This window comes from Pyxicephalus adspersus, chromosome 2 (assembly GCF_032062135.1).
Source record: "Pyxicephalus adspersus chromosome 2, UCB_Pads_2.0, whole genome shotgun sequence".
NCBI classification, from domain to species: Eukaryota; Metazoa; Chordata; class Amphibia; order Anura; family Pyxicephalidae; genus Pyxicephalus; species Pyxicephalus adspersus.
Genome location: NC_092859.1, coordinates 17,370,325 through 17,397,159, shown reverse-complemented (window position 1 = coordinate 17,397,159; position 26,835 = coordinate 17,370,325). Strand labels below are relative to the sequence as shown.

The 26,835-nt window shown below is 36.8% G+C and overlaps 2 protein-coding genes and 1 long non-coding RNA gene across 8 annotated transcripts in view; 2 read left to right on the top strand and 1 right to left on the bottom strand.

The window, feature by feature from the left end:
* The window catches only part of MCOLN1 (mucolipin TRP cation channel 1), a 17,646-nt gene extending 7,046 nt beyond the window's left edge, over positions 1–10,600 (top strand). For all 3 annotated transcript variants that reach the window (XM_072399740.1, XM_072399739.1, XM_072399738.1), the window contains 12 exons: positions 920–1,087; positions 1,525–1,675; positions 2,307–2,373; positions 3,147–3,243; positions 3,346–3,445; positions 4,735–4,841; positions 5,487–5,636; positions 6,343–6,444; positions 7,324–7,446; positions 7,843–8,049; positions 8,123–8,256; positions 8,661–10,600. In XM_072399740.1, the coding sequence (XP_072255841.1) occupies positions 947–1,087; positions 1,525–1,675; positions 2,307–2,373; positions 3,147–3,243; positions 3,346–3,445; positions 4,735–4,841; positions 5,487–5,636; positions 6,343–6,444; positions 7,324–7,446; positions 7,843–8,049; positions 8,123–8,256; positions 8,661–8,697 (1,416 nt within the window). In that variant the 5' untranslated portion in view covers positions 920–946 and the 3' untranslated portion in view covers positions 8,698–10,600. The remainder of the gene's footprint in view (positions 1–919; positions 1,088–1,524; positions 1,676–2,306; positions 2,374–3,146; positions 3,244–3,345; positions 3,446–4,734; positions 4,842–5,486; positions 5,637–6,342; positions 6,445–7,323; positions 7,447–7,842; positions 8,050–8,122; positions 8,257–8,660) is intronic.
* Positions 4,530–26,831, bottom strand: LOC140323023 (uncharacterized). Its single transcript, XR_011919292.1, has 3 exons — positions 26,700–26,831; positions 11,050–11,122; positions 4,530–4,826 (listed from the first exon to the last, which is right to left on the bottom strand). It is a non-coding gene; the product is annotated as an uncharacterized lncRNA (long non-coding RNA).
* The window catches only part of PNPLA6 (patatin like domain 6, lysophospholipase), a 46,083-nt gene continuing 27,985 nt past the window's right edge, over positions 8,738–26,835 (top strand). For 2 of the 4 annotated variants that reach the window (XM_072399733.1, XM_072399731.1), the window contains exons 1-9: positions 8,738–8,876; positions 14,185–14,266; positions 17,472–17,513; positions 18,749–18,848; positions 21,703–21,755; positions 24,167–24,204; positions 24,282–24,422; positions 25,548–25,707; positions 26,755–26,835. In XM_072399733.1, coding sequence (XP_072255834.1) covers positions 17,481–17,513; positions 18,749–18,848; positions 21,703–21,755; positions 24,167–24,204; positions 24,282–24,422; positions 25,548–25,707; positions 26,755–26,835 — 606 coding nt within the window. In that variant the 5' untranslated portion in view covers positions 8,738–8,876; positions 14,185–14,266; positions 17,472–17,480. Of the gene's footprint in view, positions 8,877–14,184; positions 14,279–17,471; positions 17,514–18,748; positions 18,849–21,702; positions 21,756–24,166; positions 24,205–24,281; positions 24,423–25,547; positions 25,708–26,754 lie in introns of those variants that run through there. The other 2 variants (XM_072399732.1, XM_072399734.1) reach the window with 2 other exon arrangements.

Sequence of the window (26,835 nt, the reverse complement as noted above, 5' to 3'; positions counted from 1 at the left end):
AAAACAAAATTGCACTTATAAATAGTGATCATTTTAGCCTCACCAAAACTAAACTTAAATTTTTGAGTTCATTATGTGAAAATTAGTGCATAACAATTCGGATTTAGAGGTTCAGTATTATTATTAATATTATTAAACCGGATTTGTATAGCTCCAACATATTACGCAGCGCTTTGTGACCTAAAAAGCAGACAAGAATTTAATAGCCTTCTTGGGAGCAAGTATAAGTTTATATTTTACTGGTTTCTGTAGCAATACAACTAGAACAACTCTCCTACATAGCAAGCAACCTCTAGTGCCATAATTTACCTTTACCTTTTATGCCTTTTGCCCAATCAGCTGTTGCAGATCCCCAAAGATCCAACAAAAATGATTGCTTTTCTAAAAGTCTGTGTCTGCTTTTCATTTGGCTCCCCCCACTTCCAACACATATTTGGGTGACAGTGCTTGCAGTTCAGACACTCAGATAGTCAATGTGGGAGGCAGTTGGAAAGACACACATGCCTTAAAGTCCCCGTTTTTTTTTTTTTTTTTTTAACAGACAAGAACATGTCACAAAATGGTTGCACATTTAATGCCATAGAGAGTTTGCTTTAATTTAAGCTTTCGGTTGCATGTATCTAAAATAACTACAATGTTCTATCTACATAAGGAATACTAGACCTTTTACTTTTTCAAATAAATGTCCCTATCTTTTCTTAGCAGAAGGCTGCCAGATTTTCGCACCAGATAAGTACCCTGCGATCAGTGCCTAGGGGCTGACACTGCACAAAACTTTTCCTCTGCAGACATAAGCAGCTTCAAGCTTGCGATACAAATGTTTGTGCACCACAATGCTGCCTGTCAGGAATGTGTACAAGACTTTAATAAATAATATGTTATCATCTGTGACCAAATGTTACTCATCTGTCTATTACAGCTAATCCTGTTTGGCCTCAGTAATCAGATGGTGGTGCAGTTTAAGGAGGAGAACACTGTGGCTTTCAAGCATCTCTTCCTAAAAGACTACTCGGATGATTCAGATAAAACCTTTGCCGTCTACACTCAGAGCGATGTCTATGAGCATTTGTACTATGCTGTGGAGCAGGTGAGCATAACGGATAACTGCATATTCATAGGTAAGGTACACTGAATTCCAAAGATGACATGTGTGGGTGAGAAAATATTAACAACTGGGGAGCCTCCACGTAACAGACATGGCTTCTGCATTTTATAGGTAGGATGTCGCCTAAATGGTAATTATGCATACTATTGATTAAACTGCTGAAAAGAAGAGTAAAATTATTTTGCAGACTTATTTTCCTTTAACCTATGCTTTCAAAATGTGCCTGTTCACTTCTCATATCTCACCATTGCCAACAAATTCTAACAAAAATAATGTTGTAATTAAAATTTATGTGCAGCCAGGAAAAGGGCAAGGCCATTTACTTTTGTATGATTGTTCTTAAAAACGTGCCTGTGTTTCCCAGCTTACATAAAAATGCCTAAATAAAGGGATTTATAGAGACTTCTTTTTACCAACAGTACATCTCCCTGCCTAACCAAACCACGGCTCGCTACGCATACGTTCGCACCTTCAACCAATCGGCGCTTTCTGTCTGTCAGCAGTATTACCGCAAGGGCCACATTGATCCTGCCAATGATACCTTCAATATTGATCCCAAAGTCATAACAGGTAAAGCTTTTGGTCTTCTGGACACATGATAAATAATAGGACATTATAAATAATATTTCAGTCTACACTGTTGAGTGTCTTAAAAATGTTTTACATAAACATAGGGCATAGGGAGTTCTGTACAAATAGGCTCATATCTTCAAAGTGAGCTTTAGACAAACCAATAAATACACAGATGAAATTATTATGGGGAAGTTTATTTACCTGCCAGAAGGCCCAACCTTAAGAATGGACAATGGAGTAGTAGCAGTAGAGTTCATGTGTGTGCTTGCTCACCTTTTAATTGCCTTTTTTTTATGCTGATCAATTCTTTGGTTTCAGTTCCAAAGGTACCTGAAATTGACGATTACAAGCATCATTCATTTAAATGTAATAATGATAACCATATTTGAGATTGGCATATATGACCCTCTCATTTAAGTTGTGGCTCCAGTCACCAACTTCAAGTTGGTTAGGATGTTTGAAACAATCCTCCATAATCTCCATTGTGGCTTGTGGCATCCACCGCTGAATGGAGAATTCAGCATATTGCAATTTATTAAAACCTTATATTCATGATGGCTATAACAATGTTTGTGATGTATGTGGTCTTTGGTTTGTTTAATTTATGTTTTTGTTTTTGGTTTCTTAGATTGTATATACATGGATCCCACTGACACCAGTCAAGACTACAAAAATTTCACAATTAAGTTTCACAAGTAAGTTTAACGCTTTAGTTTTTTTTTTTTTTTAGTCATGAAAAAAATACTAATGTTTAGGTTCATTAGTAAGTATAGTCTGACAAATAATTGTTTTCTATTTTGTTTTCTGTTTAGACAACCTTTTTTAACATGGTGGAACCCTTGAAATCACTTTCAGGTCTTCAGGGAACCCCTTCCATATTTACTATATTCACAGTACAGCACATTAGTGTGGTGGTCAAGTAGAAAGAATGCCTTTTACATTGCTGGCCAGTAGGAAGAATGCCACACAAAAAGGTCATTGGTGTTGGTTAAACTGACCCAAAAGTCACTGTGTACTGTACAGTTAGACTGTAACCAGTGGGAAATTTGGTGGAATTAATTTTTGCTCACTTTTACTGAAAGGACACCTAACATGGTGTGCATGCAGTTTGCAGTAATACATTTTCTTATATTAATGTCTGCATCTTCCTCTTCACACAGAAGACCAGCACCATATTTGTAAAAGGAGAATCCAAGATTATCAACTATGTCTTACTGTAATGTACTATCCAGTTAGTGATTACTTGGAGTTTCTAGTAATGAATAACACAGAATATGCATTCTCCTATGCTTTGCAAAACAACATGGATAGCTTTCAACTATAACATAGCTTTGAACTGTGCATGGCTTTGATTGTCATTCCTCCTGTGCCCTAACATAAAAGCTAGCAATTCCATACCTGCTACAGACACACACCCTGTTTCCTACAAATGTGATTATACATTTTTTTTTTTTTCAATCTTTTCCAGACTGATAAACCTCACGGTACAATTTCAGCTAAAAGCTATAAATATCCAGACAATTATTAATAATGAACTTCCAGACTGTTACACGTTTTCAATCACTGTGAGTACCAATAAATACTGTTAATTTAATCTAGTAATTTTTAATTTATTCTAGAGCTACAACCATTTAACCTGTGAATTACCTGTTTTGTTTTTCACCCAGATCCTATTTGATAACCAGGCACACAGCGGCAGGGTAAAAATACAGCTAGATAATGATGCAACTATTAAAGAGTGCAAGGATCCCAGTGTGTTTGGCCGAGGTGAGCTTTCCAGTTTTAGGCTTTTTCAGGTGTACAGAGGAAACCAGGGGATAAAGAAAATAAATGTCCTAAAATAATTTTTTTTTTTTTTTTTTTTAGTTTATTTTAGATTATTAGTCTACTTTTAAGAATCTACAATCAGGCAGGTCATTATTGCATAAATGGACAGGTTATATTTGCAATTAACCCTCCTACCTGCTTGATCACTCCGTGTATCTGTCAACAAGCTAAGCTGCACATATGTGTAGTTTTAGCTTTGGTTGGCCGGATACCAGGCAATCCTGGCTTCCCATGCGTTTGCTTGGGAATAAATGAAGTTCAGCAATGAATGAAGCCAGATCATTGCCCATTAATAAGAAGAGAAGAAAGCAGATGATGGTGTCCTGTATTGGAACAGGGCCAGGTGAGTATCCTGAGTTAGCTTCCACTGTAACAGCTGTTGCATAATAATTATTGGTGTATTTTACAACAAAGATGAGTTTTTTCACTAAAGCATTAAAATCATATAATCAATATTTTGGAAATAAGATGTGTCCCTTCACTAAGGCAATGTGATGTTCTGAAGTAACTGGTAAGCATTTATAGTTTAGGGAGGTGTTCATGTTAAATTATCTGTGAGTTCTTGGGATTTTAAACCTGAAGGTACAGATTGGTGCAATAAAAAACTTGGTAAAGGGATTATGTCTTCCACTGCTGTTAAAAGTTTATTCTTTTATAAATGTAGCTACAAGTGGTTTTAAACTTCTCGTGTGCTTTTAAGTTTTTACATCCAGTTGGAGTAGACATTTAGTACTTATCAAAGTTTTCTCTTATAAATATGCTTAGTTTTTAAATAATCTAGTTATGTTCTGATCTACCTCTTGACATCATTACAAATCTTTTACCTCTGTATCCTATACACTCGAAAGCCTGTATGTCCTCAAACCCTGACATCTCACCCCAGCTTCAGCGGCCACATGAAAGCCTTTTGGGAAGCTGTGCTCAGGAGCTTGCCAAGTTTTCAATCAACTGTACTTGGCAGTGGTTTCACTTCATTTTTTCCCCTCTTGTTTATTGGAGGATGCATAGCAAGATAGATGTGCACTTTTAGGCTCAAACGCTAATTTTACTTCTCAGTAAATAAACGGGAAATGTTGAATTCATATAAGCATATATTCAGTACATTGCAGTCGTACATTCAGGACACTCAGCTTCTGGGTTTAGGGATGTCCTGTTTTTCTGCTTTTCAGGTTGGTAATATAGGTGTGAGTCTGATTCCATACTGATCTATTCATTTTTTTTCCCACCAGGTGACAACCACTCTCGTTTGGCGTTTGATGTGATTGTGATCCTTTCTTGTATCCTTTCCCTTATCCTGTGTGGCCGCTCCATCATACGGGGCCTGAAATTGCAAAACGTGAGTTTAGCTTTGATGGTTTCTTAAGTTTTAACCCTGAATACACACATTCATTTAAATATATTCACAATAGCCACAAGGATATAAATCTTCTTTGTGATCTCCAAATGCAAAGTGAGTTATTTTTAAAATACCCTGAAATCACTAAAATTAGGAAGACCCTACATGCCCATGCAATAATATTTGCTTATAAATGAACAATAAATGTTCATATTGTCCCCTAATTATTGATATAATTTGCATAGTTATGTTTTATCGTAAAGCATCAGATCCAGTGTAATTCTTGGTAACCGTTCTTGTGTAACTCAGATCAAATTTTTTTACAACTTATTTCTGAAGCTTTTCTAAACTGTAATTATAAACCTTACTTCTACCATTGTTGCAATAATGAGGCAGGAAACTGCTTGCCTAGCATTGTCTGCTTATTGTAAGTGCACCCATGTGCTTCCCTATTTTATTTCACTGGATTGCAGCTGACTTTCATTGTTTTGTGTTTGACTGCAATTACTACAGCAATCTTTGTTTTAATATTCACAATTTTTTTCCTCTTTGTGGTTCATATTGAACATTTTGGGGCTATAGGGTTTCTGTCTTACCCTTGCAGTTACACGTTTATTTGTTTATTTTTTCAATCTCTCCTTTCAGGAATTTGCAAACTTCATGCGCTCCCGTCACGCTCTCACAGTCTCTGTATCTGAGCGTCTGGAGTTTGTGAATGGCTGGTACCTGCTGCTCATCATTAGTGACATTCTTACTATGAGTGGTACTGTCTTGAAGATTGGTATTGAGTCCAAGGTAACCATCTTTTTAGGCAATGTAAATCCTCTTTGTAAAGGGAAACTCCAAACTAGATTGCTAATTGTCACCACTGGTAAACAGTCCCATTCAGTAGCACTTGTGGGTTAAACAACCTGTATCCTCCATCTCTCTCTTAACAAGCATGTTGTCGTTTGGAAGTCAGCGAGGACTTCCTCTGTACCTGGCTGCCATATTCAGACCTAAGATCAGCAAAGACCACATCTTACTCTGTGTGGCCTCTCTCAATGGGCCCTGCTGGTGACGCCATTTATTCTTGGATCCACAGGGAGCAGCTTTTCTGTTGGAGTCCATGGAAATTTATAGCCCTTGTACATTACTGCATTGTGGTATACAGGAGGAAAGGCTGTCCTCTTCCTCTGTAGCCGATAGGAGGTGGGGTGAGGGGTAGCAGTTACATCAGTAGCCCATGTGCATTGATAAGAATAGTAAGTAATGTGTGCTTTGCTTTTACTTTTCAGGGTGTGCTGCAGATTTTCTGGCTGATCAGACAAGGGGGTGCAATACCTGACAAACTTACTGTGTTTATTACATGTGTCCACCTCTTCTGCAGACAGGCTGGGGACAAAGGGTTACTAGCATTTGATTTCTTGTAGTGTACATAGAGGCAAAATGTAAATTGTAAATAATCTTTTCCTCTTTTTCATCTGCTTATCTGTGTTTTGTTTTGTTTTTTTCCTCAAAGACATTTGCCAGTTATGATGTCTGCAGCATTCTTCTAGGAACTTCTACCCTGCTGGTTTGGGTTGGGGTCATCCGGTACTTGAGCTTCTTCCAAAAATATAATGTGAGTAAATTGTAATCCTTCCAGTAAAAGAAGACATTCTGTGTGTAGTAAGACTTGTGTGTTGTGTCCTGTTTTAAGATTTCCTTTCCTTGCATGTCTTATAGCACAATAGGAAATTGGCCCGATACTCCCAAAGGCAAGGAAAACCAGTACAAATATAGAGGAATAAACATAAACCTGACATAGCTAGCAATACCAACTTGTCAGGGGTTTTTAACACTTCTCTACTGTATCCTAAAACCCTTTGCATACACTTTAAAGAGACCCTTTCATCTTGATGGGCTTTAAATCTTTTGCATACAGTTGGAGCAAGACATTTAGTACTTATTAAAGCTACCTGTTATAAATTAATTTCTTAGTAATCCGGTTAAGTTCTGATCTACCTACATTATTACAAATCTCTTAAGGTCTGTACCCTTTACAGTCCAAGAGCTAAATGTCTTTTAACCCTGACATCACCAGGCCTTAAGCAGCTAAATGAAAGCCATTTTTGAAGCTGTGCTCAGGAGCATGCCAAGTTTTTAATCAACTGTACTTGGCAGTGGTTTCACATGATTTTGTGATGATGTGATGTTTTTCCCTGTCTATTGGGGGATGCATAACAAGGTAGATGAAACCCTTAGCTTGCCCCCAAAAAAAAATTTGTATGAAGGGGCACTTCCAGCTGTCTGAACCCTGTTTACATTAGGGAAGAAAAGCAAGTAGCTAAAGTGGATGAACCCTTTTACAGTCCTGGAAGTGTTAGAAGTATCTCAGAATTGTAAAATTTTATTTAAACTAGATTGATACTATGTTTGGAGTTTGAAAATGTCTATGTTTAGTACATGTTCAGCCTGCAATGTGTGTTGATGATCTGTCACTTGTACTTGTTATCTGCAGATTCTGATAGTTACACTCCGAGTGGCTCTCCCTAATGTCATCCGATTTTGTTGTTGTGCTGCTGTGATTTACCTGGGGTATTGCTTCTGTGGCTGGATCGTACTGGGACCCTATCATGTCAAAGTAAGAAGATTACATCAATCATTTTAGTGTTCTGCATTCCTGTTGTAAAGATCCAGTGGGCCATCATCCACTCATGCCTGAAATATGTTTGAATGGACAGATCCTGAAAAGCATTCCACTAACTGAAATATAATCCTAGTCCAGTTTTAAAGGATCCATATTGTTTTTGTAAAAATATACTTGTTGTTATGGAATTTCAGGCATCTACTCTGCATATAGTTATACCTATTCCTCAGCATGTCATAAGAAGCTGCAGCAGAGCAGGACTCTTAATGTCTGGTTTAGGAGAAGTATATTGGCTGCCTTACCCCCCCCCCCGCCACCCTTTTTTTGTTTTTTTTGTTTTCAGTTCATCTTAAAGCTTTGTAGGTACTAACAGTTTCTTTTCTCTTGTAGTTTCGCTCACTCTCCATGGTGTCGGAGTGCCTTTTCTCTCTTATAAATGGTGATGACATGTTTGTTACATTCTCGGAGATGCAGAACAGCAGTTATCTCGTATGGATGTTCAGCCAGCTTTATTTATATACCTTTATCAGCCTCTTTATCTACATGGTGCTCAGTCTCTTCATAGCTCTTATAACTGGAGCCTATGAGACTATTAAGGTAAATATACTAAATTGTTGGGTGGATTCAAAGCTGGTTATCTCGTGAATCTAATATCTAGTATTTTCTTTAGTTCCAGAATGCAGGACAAGACAATGTTTCAGCTCTCTATCAGTACATTGCTGAGTGTAAGGACAGTCCCAGCTCTGGGAAATTTAGATCCGCAAGCACAACAGACTGCTCCTTTTTATGCTGCTGTTCCAGTCCGTAAGTATTGCCAATCCCCCAAAAAACGAAACCCTGCTGCATTTATAAAAAGAGGTTCTTCAAATACACTCTTTCCAGCTGTTTGAGCTACGTAGCAACTAACTACTTTGTTAGCTGTGATCATCTCTGCAAATATCCAGCATATGTGTTCATGTGTTGTTCAATTGCATGACCGAGTGGAGATGACCATTGCACTTTTCTGATGTCTGACAGAGGTCTGAATTTGTTCTTTTGTTTCTGAAACATTAAAATTTGGTTGCTTTCAATATTTTCCTATGCTAACGTTGTTAAATATAATTCCACGTTACTTTAGACCGCAGAATGATTTATGTAAGTTCCTGTCCTGAGGAGCTGACCTTTTAATAACTTTACAATGTTTTGACACCACCTTTCTTCTATTGTAGAGCCCACGTTGATGAAGATGATGTGATTATTAACTGAAGCCACCCCTTTCTCAAAAAGAAAACATGGAAGTAAAGGATTCCTGAACACTGGATCTTGGAAATTTTAATTGAATTTTAAAGACTTTAAATGACTTTCCGTTATGTCTAGAAAGACGTTTCAACTCCACTCCTGCCTTACATGTTGCAGACGGATCGGAGATGTATCTAGGCAGCCAGGTCCTCACTATGATAAGCTAAATATGTTGGTGTACATTTTATCAAGGTTTTATTTTCTAGGATTGATTAAGTAGTATTCTAATGAAGAGGTATGGGGAGGGGGGGGGAGGAAGGTGGATTAATGTTTGGGAGATAAGCTATGGGCTTTGCTAGAGAACAATGAATTGCATTAGAGGTTCAAAGAAGTGACCAAGATAAACGCACAACTAGACACATTAATGCCAATACACTGCGTACCGTTTTATGTTTTTTTTTATTTTTAAATATTAAGTGACACTTTTTTGTTTTAATATTTTTTAAAAAATTGCTCCTAATGTACATAAAATAAAAAGTGTCACGATCTTATTCTTTTTTTGTGTCTATTTAAGCCAAAGTGAAGCCGATGTCTCCAGTTTTTGGTGTAAGGTTTTAAAAGCCAGACCAATTACATTAAGGGGCTTCCTAACTATGTGGTAATCTAGTACCTCCATTCTTTACTTACGATGTCCTCTGTGCCCCTCCCCCATACAATAGCTTTATTATTTGGTGATCCCGCCAGTAGATTGAATTGTTAATTACACCTCCTGTAACTACGCTGTCCAGCAATAGTAACAGTTACAGAGATAGGACGAATCATATTGCACTGGCAGGTATGCTTAAAAATGTTATGCATTCATTTTTTTTTTTTTTATCCTAAATGAAAAAAGAAATGGTTTCTGTAATTACCTAAATAGTATTGGCTAAACTTAGGCTTTATTTGTTTTGCTTAAGGCGGAACTAAACCCTGTTTTAGTTACCTGTCCCTGTTCCCTTGCAGTGCTCCACCATCTATTTTTTTTTTTTTCTTTGTCATCTTGATTGGCCAGGTCGAGACCTAACTCCATGCAGGTGTGTAGGGTTTTTTCATTCACAGCATGCACAGAGAAAACCGGGGTTGCCGAGTATCCTGGCGACCAAAGCTGATGATTTGCAGCTCTGCTTTGTTGCTAGATACCCGGAGTGATCAGGCAGGTAAGACAGATTGCAGGAGGGACATTGCCAGTCTCCTTTCTACAATAATGCCTCACCCCATTGAACACTGGTTAAAGTGGAACTTTGGTTCCATAAAGTCCAGTACAAACTATATGCTCATCTGAGACTACCCAGTCTACAGGGTTACAATGCTACTGCATGATTTCTTTTCAGAAAGGGTTGTTAATCTAATTTACAGGAGGTGAAGAGAATAACAAATCTGCTGACATTATCAACAGAGTAGTTTAGTAAGTTATTGGGTAAACTGTTTTAGGTCACCGGCAAACTCCATCTATCTAATTTTTACTCTTTTACAAAATTACACCTTATGTGATATGACCTACAATAATGTAGAGTTAATTCTCTCCCAAGATGTATTTTGGGTAATCACTAGCTGCTTTGACTCGTGGGGACCGAAGTAAATTCCTGGGCTGATCCATCTGCTTAAAATGGAATTTAATTGCTTGGAGTCCTCCTGGTATGAGTCCTGTTCACCGCAGGGTGAATAAAGCACAAGTGGTGGTGCTCATTGTGAACTGCTTGGAAAGCTTGCATCCAGAGAATGCTCCACAAATCCCTATTGTTTATTTTCTCCAGTTGCATAACATTTATATTTCTGATCCTTGTATTACTTGAACATTTGATCCAAAGGGGATCACTGGGTGGCTGACCTCCAGTCAGCCCAGTCATGTTGTGTCATTTATTAAATAAAGTATGTTCTTATATCACCCCTATGAAATGGATTACTCATATGATCTCTCATGAAATAACTTCACATTAATGTGATCTGTATCTCAATTTGAGTATAATGTTCCCATTCTATGGATGTGTAACAGTGCTGGTCCAAACAAATATCTGATTTTATGTTTACAGGGGTCACTCTTGTTTTTATAGGTGCCAGAGGCAGTATTGTTCTGGGAACATTCTTGGTGTGGTTCAATTTATTACAATGATATTCCTTTGTCAGCAGTGTACTGGTACAAAATTACTATTAATCAGAAGTGACTTTGCAGCACATGTCACTTTGAGTTTAAAGCCTAAATGTTTTTATATTTATTTTGTGCTTAGCAGAATTTTTTTTGGTTATCTGTGTTAGATGAATAAATAACTCCCTAAAGGAGATCAAGACAGAAAAAAACAAAACATAAAGATATTTAATAAAGTGCATAAAAGTTAGAACTACCATCATGGGTATTTCTCTATATCTTCCTGTTCCAATGACATCAATACCTTCGCCGTTCTTGTCCTGGTGTCAGCTGGAAAATAAATGAAGAGAAATTTACCTAAAACACAGACGGTGGTAATAACCTCATGTATGGGCCAGACAATAAATAAACATGCTGTTCATCTCTGACTACTTGCACATTTCCCTATATTTGATCAATATAAAGATGAAAGCATAATGATATATCTATTCATCTGCCAGAAAACTACCTGACCACATACCACATTTATGTCTTTTTACTACCTAATACACCTCCCATAGGACCTGATTTATTAAACGTCTCCAAAGCTTAAGAGGATACACTTTCATTGGTGAAGCTGGGTGATCAAGCAAACCTGGAATGGATCTGTTCCAGGACTGAAAACATTTGCTAACAAATTGCAAATGATCTTGAAGAAATCCATTCCAGGTTTGCTTGATCACTGAGCTTCACTGATGAAAGTGTATCCTCTCCAGCCTTGGAGAGCTTTAATAAATCCGGCCCAATGTCTTCATCTGGAGGCGAGGCAATGTAAAAAAAAAATGACACATGACATATGGTAATGTACATTATAAACCTTGTGATATATTATTTTAAAGAATTGTTATAGTGTATATGGTTTACATATTTTAAGTATTCTAGCAAGCCATACTATTTTACATATATGGTATTTCAATCACAAATATATTTTCAATGAATTAGACATTTGATTCAACAAAAACAATGAAAAATTGGTGGTGTATAAGGCAGAATGTCAATTTTTTTTTTTTTCCCCAACACTATGTTGGTTAGTTGTAGTAGTACAATATAGATAATGCTGATTATCAAAGACATGAAAGATACATTGAATTCTTGTAGTCGATCATCATTGATTTAAATTGATGGTAATTTTAAACGTATTATAAAATAAGGAGAAAATAGCATAGTGAATGTCTATAATTAGCTCTGCTTTCTTTTTGTTATGAAACAGATATAACAAATCCCTTTCACTGTGTTACTTAACAGGCTAAAGCAAGCAAATAGGAAAAGTTTGTCAGAGTTTATGTACTATGTAACTTTGTGTACATTTTTTTTGGGAGTCCTGGAATCCATTTTTCTTTACTCTGGATAACTGGTAACTCCCAGGAATAATAGACAATTTAAATCTTCTACATATTGAAATACATCCATCACTTTATGTACAGGAAAATATATATATTATCAGTGCTATATAAATACTATGTAATAATTTTTTCTGTCCGTGAGCATCATTCATTCTTTGGCGAGATCTGGTAATTTTAAAGCACTCCAGGTTTTGCTAAGAAGATGTGCCCAACACTGCATATTCTTGTAAGATTTGGTGGTCTATTTATAAATTGTTCTCCTGTCAATTCGTCTGAAATTCGCTGACAAGTGAATCTCACTCTTTTCAGTTCCTTTTAAAACAATGACTCCTTCTGTCACCTAGTGGCCGATTGTCAAAGTGCACAGCTGTCACAATAGGAAATGCTATATATATATATATATATATATATATGAAAATTATGGGCAAATTTAGAGCGTATTGATGGGATTCATTTATAAATTCACTAATCAGAGAAAATATATATTTATATTTTACATAAATATGGGAACATTTAAAAAACAACCTTGTATAATCTGGGGCATTATTATTATTACACAGTATTTATATAGTGCCATCATATTATGCAGCACTGTACAAAGTTGATTGTCATGTCACTAGCTGTCCCTCAAAGAAGCTCACAATCTAATGTCCCTACCATAGTCATATGTCATTAAAGTAGTCTTAGGTCAAATTTCAGGGAAGCCAATTAACCTCACTGCATGTTTTTGGAATGTGGGAGGAAACCAGAGTACCCGGAGGAAACCCACGCAGACACGGGGAGAACCTACAAACTCCATGCAGATAATGTCCTGGCCGAGATTCCAACCTGGGACCCAACACTGCAAATGCCTGAGTGCTAACCCCTGAGCCAGTGTGCTGCCACATATGTGTATGTGTGCTAGTTCTTTGTTTTCTATAGATTTTTATATAAAAGATGTGAACATAATAGAATACAGAGAATACATTTGCTATATCAACCAACAAGCAGTTCAGAAAATGTGATTCATCCTTAACGTTATATATAACCACAGGGCATTGGGGTGTATAAACTAGGTTCAAAATAGAGAGTGAAGGGGATGCAGGAGGGGAAAGAACATCTGTATTGCCTAAACAAAATCAGTGTGTCTTCATCCTGACAATTTTCATATTTGATTGATGGTATCGAATTTTGTATACAAGGTTTTCAAATCAGCATAAATTTATCATGTGTATCGTTTACTGTGCTTAATAAGTTTTCATTTATTAAAGCGTTGTCCTTTCTGTGCTTAACCTCATGAACTGAATTTTCCAATTACTCGCTATGGTCTGATGTGCCAGTTCTTTAAAAACTTCTTCTGGGCAGAGTCCTCTCCTCCTGTGTCACTGTCTGTATCTGTCTGTCATTAGCAACCCCTATATAATGTACAGTGCTGCGTAATATGTTGGCGCTATATAAATCCTGTTTATTAAAAATAATAATGGCTGTGACAAGCACAGGAGACGTACTACTGTATAAAAAAAACTGCATTTATAAAGCAGTGAATCTGACATTCACTAAAACACTTTATTATGGAGAATCAATCACTGTCAATAAAACACATGAACCTGGTAGATTCTCCAACAAGGAATAATTCCGTTAATGCCAAATTCATTGCATTATAAATAAACCTTGCACAATTTCCTATTTGTGCCTACCTAAAACTAAAATCAGTGTAATCCTAGTAAGCAGCACAAGCTATAACATTTCACTTAGCCTGGGAGAGCAGAAGTGGAATGCGAAGCAAAGGGCAGCATGTAATCTATGTACACCTAAATTTAGAACACGGTACATTCTTGGCCTATGTGTGCACTCATATATAAGTTATATTTAACATAAAAGAGCGGCAGAACCCTTAGTGTCTCATTGATGAAATTTATGTTGTGTTTGTTTTTATAGCTAGTGTGTATGTTTGAGTGTAGCAACATGGCTGAGGTTACTCTGTGTCCTGTGTGTGTGGAGTAAGTTCTGTTTACTACCCTTTCCATGTAGGATCACATTCTCCGCCCAGCACTGACTGATGATGTCACCTGGCTGAGGATTGTTACTAACAAGTCAAAAGAAGGTCGAACAAGTAAGTACAAAGGTGAACAGTGCACACATCTATCTTTCTGAAACAAATTAATTTTGGAGGGAGGGCCGTGATTGTCTGCAGGGGCTGATCTAACGGTACAGAGGGATCTAATCTGTGTATAGATACAGAGAAAAGTTGTAGTTGTGTATTAATATAGATCATAAACCTTGGAATATATTATTTTTTTATTATATATTTATTATAATATAGTATTATTATAGGGTGTGTGTGTTTTAAGTATTTGTTTGGTTTTACATATTTGATTTATTCTAGCAAATCACAATATTTTAGGAAACATCCTCAGCTAGCCATTATAATATTTTATATTTTGATCACAAATATTTTTTGCATTTATTAGACATTTGATTCAACAGAAACAATAAATTAATCAAAAATTGGTAATATATAGGGCATAATGTCAATATAAAATTAATTAGGCAGGGTTTTTTTTTCCATCGTATGTAAATCAAACTTTTCATGATCACTTTTTCATTTAGATATAAAAGTAAAAATAATGTAAAGATAATGCTGACTAAATATGGAAGGTACATTGAAGATTTACAGTCGATCAGCATGTACCATAAAGAGCAAATTCCATAATGAGTGCCTGTAATTAGTTTTGCTTTCAGTTCTGCTTTTTGTTCTTTATGTTTTAGTAAAAATGCATTTTAAATTCAATGAAGTCTTAAGGAATAAAGTTCACGGTCTGTAGCAGCCAGTCAAATTTTAGTGTTTGTGGGAGAAACTTGCATACTGCATATATAGATATATATATATATATATATAATATATAGATATATATATATATATATATATATACACCATATATGTATATACGGTGTATGTATATATATATATATATATATATATATAATTACATTTCAACACTAAGGGTAGTCTCAAACACGTTTCAGGATTGAGTGATCCTGTGCTGCTTTCGGCCATTCAGTCAATGGTACTGCAGTGCTCATTTTTAAAGATCCAGCTTCTGTATTTTTTACAACTGGCATCAGTGTGGAGTACTGGTACTGTTCATTACTAGCCCCCATTCATTCTCTATGGGGACTGCCACAGATAGAAGCTACTTGTAGCATCTCCACCAGGGCAATGACATGAGGTGGTAACCAGCCTACAAACATAAAGGCCAGTGTGAACAGTATGTTACAGATAGAAAAAAGTAAAAAAATAAATAAGTATAAACAAAAATAATGGTAATAATAATGCAAATCCAACACCCTGATTGAGAAAATGTGTTCTCTCATGTTAGTACAAAGTAAAAAGTGCCAGTTGTGTCCGTGGGAAAATGACTCCAATACACTGGTGGTCAGTAAAGAAGCACCTCTTACAGTGGTTGTCTGTGGGGTTCTACAACACTGATAGCCAATGTAGAAGGCCCCCTTACATTGGTGGCCAATGGGATAATGACCTAATTATACTGGTGGCCAGTGAAGGAAGGACTCCATTACATTGATGGTCTGGTAAAAGGGCTTCATTGCACTTGCTGTCAGTGAAGGACCTCCTACATTAGTGGTCAGTGGAAGAAGGGCTCCATTAAGTTGGTGGTCAATGGGAGAATAACTTAATAACACTTGTGGTTATTGGAATGTATCCCTACATTGGTGGCCAGTGGGATAAGGTCTCCATTACACTCGTGGTCAGTGAAAAAAGGGTTCCATTACATTGGCAGTCAGTGAATAAGGACCTCTTACATTTGTGCCCTATGGGAGAATGGCTTCATTACACTAGTGACCAGTGAAAGAATGGCTCCATTACATCGGCAGTCAATCAATGAAGATGGATCCCCTACATTGGAGGACAGTGGGAGAAGGATCATTTTACACTGGTAACCAGTGGAAGAAAGGTTCCATTACACTGGTGGTCACTGTAGATGAACCCCCTCACATTGGTGGTCAAGTGGTGGAAAAGTGTACACATATGTCTTGCTTGTTTCTATATAGTTTTAGTTAAAGGAAACAAACATACCTAAGGAAAAATTAACCTATTAAAACTAGACATAAATACACCACACCTAAATAAAAAAACAAACAAAAAAACTAAAATTGAACTGCTACCTTAAAAATGATTAATATTCCAAAATAAATGTAAACATAAAACAATCAAGATATCACTTTGGTGGAAACTTCAAAAATGCATAGCGCTCTGTATATAAAACAGTGAATCAGATTTTCCCTCAAACATTCTCTTGTGGGTATTTTACAGGTCCATGTGTTTCAATAGCAATAATTAATTACCAGAAGGGAATGTTTAAAAGATTATCAGGGGAAGAATAAGGGCTCCAATAAGTTGGTGACCAATGGGGGAACTTTTTCATTACACTGGTGGTCAGTTAAAAAGGACTCCTTACATTGGTGGACAATGGGAGAAAGGTTTTGTTACAGTGGTGGTCAATGAATAAGGACTTCTTACACTGGTGGTCACTGGGAGAAAGGTTCCATTACACTGGTGGCCATTTTTAAAGGGAATATCTGATTCCCTTTAAAAATTCTCTTGTGGGAATCTTTTAGGTCCATGTGTTTCAATGTCAGTAATTGATTCCCACTAGGGAATGTTTGAAGGAATGTCAGTGGAAGAAAGGCTCCATTAAGTTGGTGGCCAATGGGAGAATTACTTTATTACACTGATGGTCAGTAAAGAAGGACCCCATAAATTGGTGGCCTATGGGAAAACGGCTTCATTATACTGGTGGCCAGTGAAAGGAATGTCAAATTCCCTGTTTTATATATAGGGCCCATGAACTTCATAGGTTATTCATCCTTGTGTCAAATAGGGTAGAACAATTTTGAAAAATCACCTGATGAAGTTTGTTGGTGAAACGCGTATGGTGGGTCAGTTCGCGCCATCACATATTTAAATTCAGTTTACTGGCTCAATGTCGTCCATTTCAGGTCACATATTTTTACTCTTTAATGTGCATTACTGGTACATTGGAAAAGTTCTTCAATAATAAAAAATACTTGATTTATCCCACTGGTTCTTTATGCTAAATATCTTTCTCACAATATGTGATATGGATGTCTTTTATTTGATGACCAGGAGTTATTTTATTATTAACTTTCTTTTTTTATATGCTCCACATTTCAGTGCACTAAAATCTGCCTGCAAATACAAATAAATTCAATGTGTATTCACAGAATTCTGATGTTATCCAAACTAATGGGACCAATAATTTTTTTTTTTTTTTTAGCGAAGTGACATGGAGGAGCAGATCCTAAATCTGCTGGAAATAGTAAGTATTCTTCAATGTAACTTTTATAAGTTATGATCATACTGAGGAATGGTTGCAAGGAAGTAAACCAAAGCAGTACTGCATCGAATAACTGCTAGTCTGAACATAACCTGAAGACTGATATAAAGGTCCCCCACCCTGGAGATTAATCTCATGTTAGTTTAGTCTAGCAGAAAAAGTACCATAGTCAATGATCCTGCCATTCTCTTGGATCCAGTTGTGATTACTGGCACACTCAATCTGCTCTTCTTTGGAGGTCTTCGAGAGGTCTTGTTGCTGCTGAGCAATAAATAGAACTAACAGCTACATCCTGTCCTGATGGGCCACTGCTACAGCTTTATATTTGAGGACTGTTGAATTATCATTCTACATTCCAGCACTGGTGAGAAAAACACAGCACCTCCGGTTGTTGCAGAACCATAGTATAAAGCAGCAATCACCGACCGGTGGTGAGAAAATTTTTGTGGTCCGCAGCTCTGGCCGGTGCACCCCCCAGTGTGGTTAGGAGAGCTAGGGGGCGCACTGGCCAGAGCCTCCAACCATGTCCCCCATATGGACACAACCTGGCATAGGTCCGGAAAGGTTGGTGACCTAAAGTATATGTTTGTGTGAGTATTATTTCACCCAACAGACATAACGGGCACTGAATCCTTTTTTCTAGCACAGTAAAGGGTGAACTTTTAAAAATTATTATTCCCGTACTGCTAAAAGTTAAGCTACACACACGTTAGATTGGATAAGGTTGTTCTCGTCTTAGGCGACAATCTGATGTCAACAGCAGTCCCCTGATATTCAATAATCCGCTATGACAAATTGATGAATGCCCAACCAGAAATGACTACAGCAGAACACAGTAGGGTGCTGTTCACTCCTCCTCTGCCCTTCCCGCTCCAGAGAACAGAACGGGGTCTTGTGTACAGCACTCTTCATCTGTCATTGGAAATTATCACGAAAGATCATTTTCTTTAACAATCATTTGAGGTACATTTGAAGTGTGTACACCTCTTTAGTCTTTAATTTAAATAATAATATCATTGTGTATTAATGTGTTACATACCCATTTCATGTACAGTTTGTCATGTTATATCCATGGGGTGGGCATATTTGCCCCTTGCTTATGTAGGCTGAATCCTTATCTGACTGTAAGTAAAAACTCTCAATAATGTATACATTTGTCTGAACTGACTAAACCTACCCAAAGTTACAATTAATTAGAGATTTTTGTGTCTTCCCAGGATTATACAATCACACATTACACCTTGGGGGCAGGGCTCCTTGTGGGAGGAATCTGCTTATTGTGGTTTCTGCAGTGGTTTGTTCATGCGCATCAGCCAGGTAAGTCACTTTCCTTTAATTATTTCTTGTTAACGTTAAGTCCAAGAAATGCAAACATGGTTGACAATATGTACCTTTGTTTTATATAGGAATATGTGAAAATGTTCCAGGAGGGCTTATTATAAAATAGCAAAATTATAATTGCCAAGCCTGAATTTTAAATTTAATTTTTAGGCTTTTAAAGGCAAGGTGAAAGATAATAAATGATTTAATGTGCTATGTTCAAACTTTACTTCTAACAGAGTTCAACTGAACACTATTCAACATTCATAACTAAACAACAACACATTTTGTGGTGTTATACAATCATAAAAGGTCATATTAGTATGCAATGTCAAAAAAATCCCAAATGGCCAACGCGTTTCGCCGTTAAGCTTCCTCAGGGGATTGCTTGAGATTGTAATCTAGTTAAGTCCAATACAGTCACAGTATACAGAAGAAAGAATACTTTAGCTAAATGTTATACACAAAAGTCAATTAGACATGAATAATATAGCATGTAGGTATACTAAACTTTTTACTTACAAAGGTAAGACCAATGTGAAAAGGTGAGAATAAAAACATCTGCAGAGTAGTCACAGCCAAAGTACCCCAAACAAAGGGGGAGAAGGAAGGGTTGAGGTGTTAGCTGAAAACAAATTGTATATGTATAATTTATATACTGAATGTATATTATTCCTGTCTAATTGACTTTTGTGTATAACATTTAGCTAATGTATTCTTTCTTTTGTACACTGTGACTGTATTGGACTCAACTAGATTACAATCTCAAGCAATCCCCTGAGGAAGCTTAACGGCAAAACGCATTGCGGATCTGAGATTTTTAACATTGCATACTAATATGACCTTTTATGATTGTATAACACCACAAACTTTGTTTTTGTTTAATTATGTATGTTGAATAGTGTTCAGTTGAACTCTGGTAGAAGTAAAGTTTGAACATAGCAAATTAAACCATTCAATATTTTTCACCCTGCCTTTAAAATCCCGCTCTCCTACTCTTTCCTCTTAATATCTAGGTGGATTGATCCATTTATATTATTCGTTTTTGGATGATGATGTCTGAGGTCTGAAATTCTCTTTACTGTATACAATGTAACAACCAACAACACTTTATTAATGATATGCAAACAGAACTGTAGCTCAGCACCCCATAACCATCAGCTGTTATTTGATTTCCTTGTTGAGTCTCTGTGCCTTTTAATGCTAGGCTGGCAGATCATTGCTCATGGGAGGGTCCAACAGGGTGCTGTTTATGGCTCCCTGAAAACATCATCTGCCTCAGTGCTCCTGAAAACCCAACTCCAGCCAAACGTTCAGTTCTGGATATAGTAAGATAATATGGATATTTAATGCAATCTATGGCCCTCTTTGGGAAGTTTTAATTTCTTTTAGGATGACTAAAAGTAAAAAAAAAAAACAAAACAAATTTTAGTACAGTAAGGAATGATGTGATATTCACATTGTGAAGGGTATCACAGGGCAGAAAGTGAGGGAAAATCTTTTTAGTGGAGCAAAGAGAATTGATTGGATGTAGGATTTAATGTACAGCGCTGCGTAATATGTTGGCGCTATATAAATCCTGTTTAATAATAAAAAATAATAATAGGATGAATCTATTGTCAAGTTTTGGTTACTGTTATATGTAAAATTATCCTCTAGAAGGCGCTATATACCAATTTTGCTTATCCTGAAAATAAACTCAACTATTTCAATATAAAGTACATGAAGTTTTACTACACAGCTTTACCTATTGTTCTCCAATACGCACGCAGATATACTACTGAAACTTTTTAAAATGACTGCTAAATGAGAAGTATTGCATTTACTAATAATAGCAATAATGTAATAGTTACAAGGCCATGGGTATGGGGAGTGTAGGAAGGAATTTCATGCTAATTCTAGGAATAATAATTACGATCTTTCCGGCAGTTAGCATATAACATTGATCAAACGCAACCTAAATTTGAGGATACTTACCTGGCCAATATCGGGATTTATAATTTAATGTATTTATTTAAAGGTATGAACCATAACCATGGAGACAATTTCTGTAACGAAATAACAAATTCACATGCTTTTCTTTAACTTAGTATTATTATTTTAACACAGCTTGAATTTTAAGGGTAAGAAGGGGTGGAGATTTCTCTCTTTTGTTACCCAGATTTTTTACTATTTCATATTTAGTATATTGTAATAAAGTATTCATGTATTGATTTTATTGAATATAGGATGAAGCAATGTTACTATAAATTTCTATGAAAGATTTCCATGTGCTTTATTTTTAGTGCAGTTTCCATCTCTGGGTATGGTATATTTCCTGTAAATTTACAATGAACTGGAACTGACTACTTCTGTGTTCATTGGGAATAGTCTATAAGCATTGGGAAAACCCAGAATGCTGACTTTAACATTTACTACAGTACTATGTACAAATAATGACTTTTCCATGTAAATAAAAGAAAGAAACTTCACAAAATAACCCACTGCAGATAACATGGTCACAATGGGCCTGATTTATTAAAGCTCTCCAAGACTGGAGAAGATAGACTATCATAGGAACTGGGTGACCTATGAAACCTGGAATTGATTTCTTAAGGATAGTTTGCTATTAGTTGGCAAATGTTTTCAATCCTGGACCAGATCCATCTGGGTTTCCTGAAAATCCCAGGTTCTCCCATGATGGTCTATCTTCTCCAGTCTTGGAGATCTTTAGAAAAACAGAGCCAATGCATGCCAAATATATTGCATATTTAGAATCAGATTTTTTTTTTATATAAAAATTATGTCTGATGCTCTTTGTTACTTTTCATTATTCATTGTGTTTGTGACATAAATTATTATTTGTCTGCAGATCCCCCAATATTGAATGTTCCGAAGAAGCCGATCCAAAAAGTTCCACACAAGGTGACAAGTTTTTGTGTGTGTTCAGTACAGTGTAAAGCTATCCAAACAGGGATAAATATCCAGAAACAACCTAAACATAATAAATATTAGGTTTAAAGTCAGGAATGCCATCCTTGTTACAAATTAGGAATAAATTTGTTAATATGTTTTTCTAGCTTAATATGAGATGGTCAGATGAAATTTTAGTCTGAGGAAGTGGTAAAAATTTCTGCGAAACATGTCATGTGGAGTGACATTTAAAAGTTGGAGCTAAAAATCATAAGATTCATAGTCACAAGCTAAAATCATTGAGCTGATTTATTACATTCCTCTCCATCTCATATTGTCCATATTGGATTGATGACTTATTTATATTTGCATCTATTTCTATGTTTTTATAGGGATTTTTAAAGTGTTGTTGGGTTTTATCTTAGTAAAAAAGTATTGGTGCACTTAAAGGTCAAGCTAGCAGGAAAAAGAACGAGATAGAGAAAGAAATTGGAAGAATTAGAGCAGTGGTCCCCAAACTTTTGGAGCTCACGGACCACTAAATCGAAATACCGCGCATGTACGGGGAGCCGTGTGTAACTCAAAGGGGAAGAAACTTCCCCCAGAGTGACATCATGTTACCACAACTTGCCCACCTCCCAGATCCTACAATTCATACGAGAGACATCGTCCATGGTTCTGGCCGGTGTGCCCCCCCAAGCATGGTCCTTCTTCTGCCGGTGCACCCCCCCCAAGCATAGTCCTTCTTCTGACCACGCTGGAGGGTGCACCAACGAGAGCAGCAGCCCAGCTGGGGACCCCTGAATTAGAGAATTAAGGATGAAAGCGTGTAAAGAAGCTGCATAAAGATGGCTCACTAAGAGAGTGAAGGGGGCCATTCATCACAACCAAAGAGGGAGTCTCCAAATCCGAATCTGGCTAGAGCACACAGTAGTACCAAGGGATGAAAGCAAATCTTGTAGGTAACAACAGGAACCCAGAGATTTATCTGGTTTGCATAATCTCAGTTAAATGAGGGTTTTTGTAGCTTGCCTTTGGTGTACAGAACTCACTTGATTGCAGTTTGCAAGAAAGTTAATAATCTGAATCTTAGCTAGGATTTTGATGTGCACATTAATATGAAATTTTGGTCTAGGTAAGCTTGGGGAGCATTTAAAAAGGTACTGTCAATATCTTTTTGTCCACATTGTCACCACATCCCAGAAAAATTATCAAGTGTTCAAAGACAGTATATTTATAGGGCCTTTAAAGGTGGCAAGAATAACTTTGTTATAAAATTAAATTTATTAAAATATTTATTTTAAAACAGAAACATATACAGCACAAAGAAGTATAAAAGCATACTGCCAGTTATTTACACTTGAACAATAAAGCATGCAACAGATTGCTTTGGTCTGGCAGAAAGCCCATAATCATAAGCACAAAACCTAATTCTGTACAGACTTCAAAGAATCCTTTTGTCAGGCATCAGGCTTTACCATAAGAAGATAAATAATACCTATAAACACCAAACCTCCAGTTCTCATTTGAGCATTATTATTCTGCACCTGGCCTCTTTGTTCTAAAACTTCCAGCCTTGTGCAAGTGGACCTACCACTGAGAGAATATGTAAACCACCATTACCGAACTCATTCTAAAGAATACTAAGCGCTGAAATGTAAAGCTGATCTATTGGTTTCAGTGGATTCAATAACACACCTGATACAATGGTGCTGATCACTGTGTGCCAATTTGCTAAACACCTAAGCTTCATTTTCATTCTTGTTCAGTGATTCAGAAGGTATTAAAGGTAGAGGATCAGAACACCAACCAGAACTGTGTCAAAAATGGAAGCCTATAAAGGCTCCATTATAAATGGTCCACTTTAAGGCAGAAATAAACCCTCTGTATACTCTCCTGTTCCCATTTCATTGCAAGTGCCACCATCTTCTTCCTTTTCCTCTTCCCTGTTTTAATTTTTAGACTATCTTCATTGATTGTCTATGTCTACATAGACTTATGAGCATTCATTTGGCCCCGGAAGCTGCAAAGGAAGCAAAATATTGCACATTGGACATATAATGTCTGCCAAGGTTAGACCTTCCCCATTCTTAGACCATGCCTAAACTTTTAAATGTGGTCTGTAGAGGCTTTGCCATATACAAACATTTTGAATAACAAGGTTGGGAGTGAGGCCTAACCTTTCATTAGGGAGAAGTTGAGTTTCCATGTGCAGCCTGGGTCTACGATTCAAGGGAAAGGCTCCACAAGAGCCACAAGATCACACGCTCCACATTTCATTGATGTTCATGAAAATTAACTATGCAATACTTAATATACTATGTTTTATTGAAATTATGTCACTTTTGTTCTTTGAATATACATTTGATGGACCTTATATTGTATTGCTTGCATTATGTAACAGTGTCTCACTATGTTTGCAGCCTAAAAAGAAGAAGAAAGTGCTGAGTTTGAAGCAGAGGTGGGTGGTGAACAGTAGAGGGTACAGAAGTTGTTAGGGTGTTGGTTGCAGTCAATTTTTGTAAAATTGTTTTTCAGGATTCGGAGGGCAGCATGGGAACCTTCAACAGCTCCTGTTCATCACTCAGAAGCATCACCAAATTCTCTTCTTGGACCCCCATCTGAGCTGGAGACCCCTGCTCTGCCTCCAGAGGTGCTCTACATGCTGCAGAGTGTCCGGTGAGACATCAAGAAACAGAATCTGTCTTATACAGGAAAAACTGTGGCAGTGGTGCCCATTTGGGGGCCCTAGGAGCTGTACATACACAGCCCTCCACTTCTGCCAGGGTGGTCTATATTACCATGACAATTATTTTATCATATCTTACTGGAAAACATGTCACTGTCTCCAGTTTTTCTTTAAAGTATTTTCATGTGACTTTCTTAACTAGAACATGGTATATAAAGTGAAAGAAGTATTTGTTTTATAGGCCTTTATTATTTTTTAAAGGAAATAATATGGTCCTAATTTTTTTTTAAATTTGTGTTTATTATTGATTATTAAGTCTTTAGTTATATGACATGCTTTACCAATGCTAAGGCAACTTTACCCACTAGACCTAAAATAAACTATATAGTGTTATTCTATACGCAGTTTACCCTGCATAATAAGGGCTAAAACATTTGGGGTTGCAGAATGTCACAACTGATAATTAATTAATACAAATATATATACAGTTTTTAGACAGTGGTGTCTATGAGTACTTGCAGCACCCAGTATACTTTGTCTTTGCCCTCCTAAAAGATTATTTGTATAGGATAATATAATTAGTTATAAATGAGGCTCAAAACTCACCATAACTATTGAGGTCACTTGCCTTACCCCTTACCCCTTTCTATGGTTTATTTCATTTTCTTGTTTTACATCTTCACAGCAAAACAGAATGGTGGCTTAGTGGTCACTTTGGCCTTTGCAGCACTGGGTCCCAGGTTCGAATCTCAGCCAGGACACTATCTGCATGGAGTTTGCAGGTTCTCCCGTGTTTGTGTGGGTTTCCTCTGGGTACTCAGGTTTCCTCCCACATTCCAAAAACATGCAGTTAGGTTAACTGGCTTCCCCCAAAAATTGACTGTGGTAAAGACAAGTGACTATAATAGGACATTAGATTTGTGAGCACCTTTGAGGCACAGCTAGTGACAAGACTATGGACTTTGTACAGCACTCCGTAATATGTTGGAGCTATAAAAATACTGTGTAATAATAATATTTGACAATGACCCCATCAAAAGGCTGTCAATCATAGTATGCTTTACTAATTATATATTTATCTGAATTTGCTTCCTTTTCTTCTTCCTTTTCTTCAGTGTACTCGGTCATTTTGAGAGACCTCTGTTCCTGGCTCTTAGTCAGTATGTAGTATATGAACATTATGACCCCGGAGGTGTAGTATTTTGCCCTGGACAGCCCGACTCAAGTATTTACATCGTCCTCGAGGGGAAGCTGGAACTCTCGCTGACTGATCCTGTAAGATTTTGATTTATTTCGAAAATGTATATTAAACTCTGTACGCATACATCAAATATAAAAAGTGTCAGAACAGAGAAGTCGAAATTGTGATGTCAAATTTCAGGGAGCAAAGAACTTAAAATGTTGTTTTCTCCTTGGCAAAACACCAATGCAATCATTACAAATGATTCAGAAAAATTGTGTAATGGTGGTTCTTCATTGATTGTTTTGCAGAATTTTTCAATGTTCTCTCGTTCTGGCTGCTTGAAGGGCGTCCAGAATGGTGTTGATCCCTGATGCTTAAATCTTTGCTCCCTGAAATTTGACATCACAATTTCGACCGGGTAATGAGAAAAACATTTACGAACAATCACTGCCTGAGGAGTGAGATTGTTTCACAAAGGCGTCAGCCTGGCTACTGACTGGCGAGGTATAAGGGTACAAGCACTGACCTTAATCAAACCCTCTCCACACACGGACCCGCCACGGAAGACAGTCCTGTTTCTTTTGGGTCTCTCTTCATACATGTAATATATTGTTATTTGTACAACAAAAACCAAAAATCCTTGGGTTAACCTACCCCAGTTTCAGGATTTGTATTTCCATTATGGACTAGATTCATTTTTATCCTTTATGTGTTAGCTGGGATTGTTGATTCGGCAATCCCATTGTCAATATTTAAAACACCACAGTAATACATATCTGATCTATTTATAAACTTTTTCACCCTCATTCCTGGTTTTTACCACATTTACATTGGATTCATAAAAATGTTTGAAACAGATTTTACTCATTATTCAAGCTTTTTCTGGTTAGTTTTAAACATAAATTGTCACCAATAGATCCCTATTGAAAGAACTGGACTGAACCTTAATCATAACTTAAGAAGTTTATCTCAGGGTCTTACAAATGTCCATTCCTGACTGATTATCTTTCAGTAAGCCTAAACAAATGTGTCATATGCTAAAAAAGGTTAATTGTAAAAAAACTAAAAAACTATTAATGTTGACCTGATGTGAGGACCGGCAGTGATGTATTCCCCATCTTCTTATCTCTTGTTGGCAGGACGGTACCCGGCACTATATGAAGTCCGTGTCTGCTGGTGATAATGTGCACAGCCTTCTCAGCATCCTGGATGTTCTAACA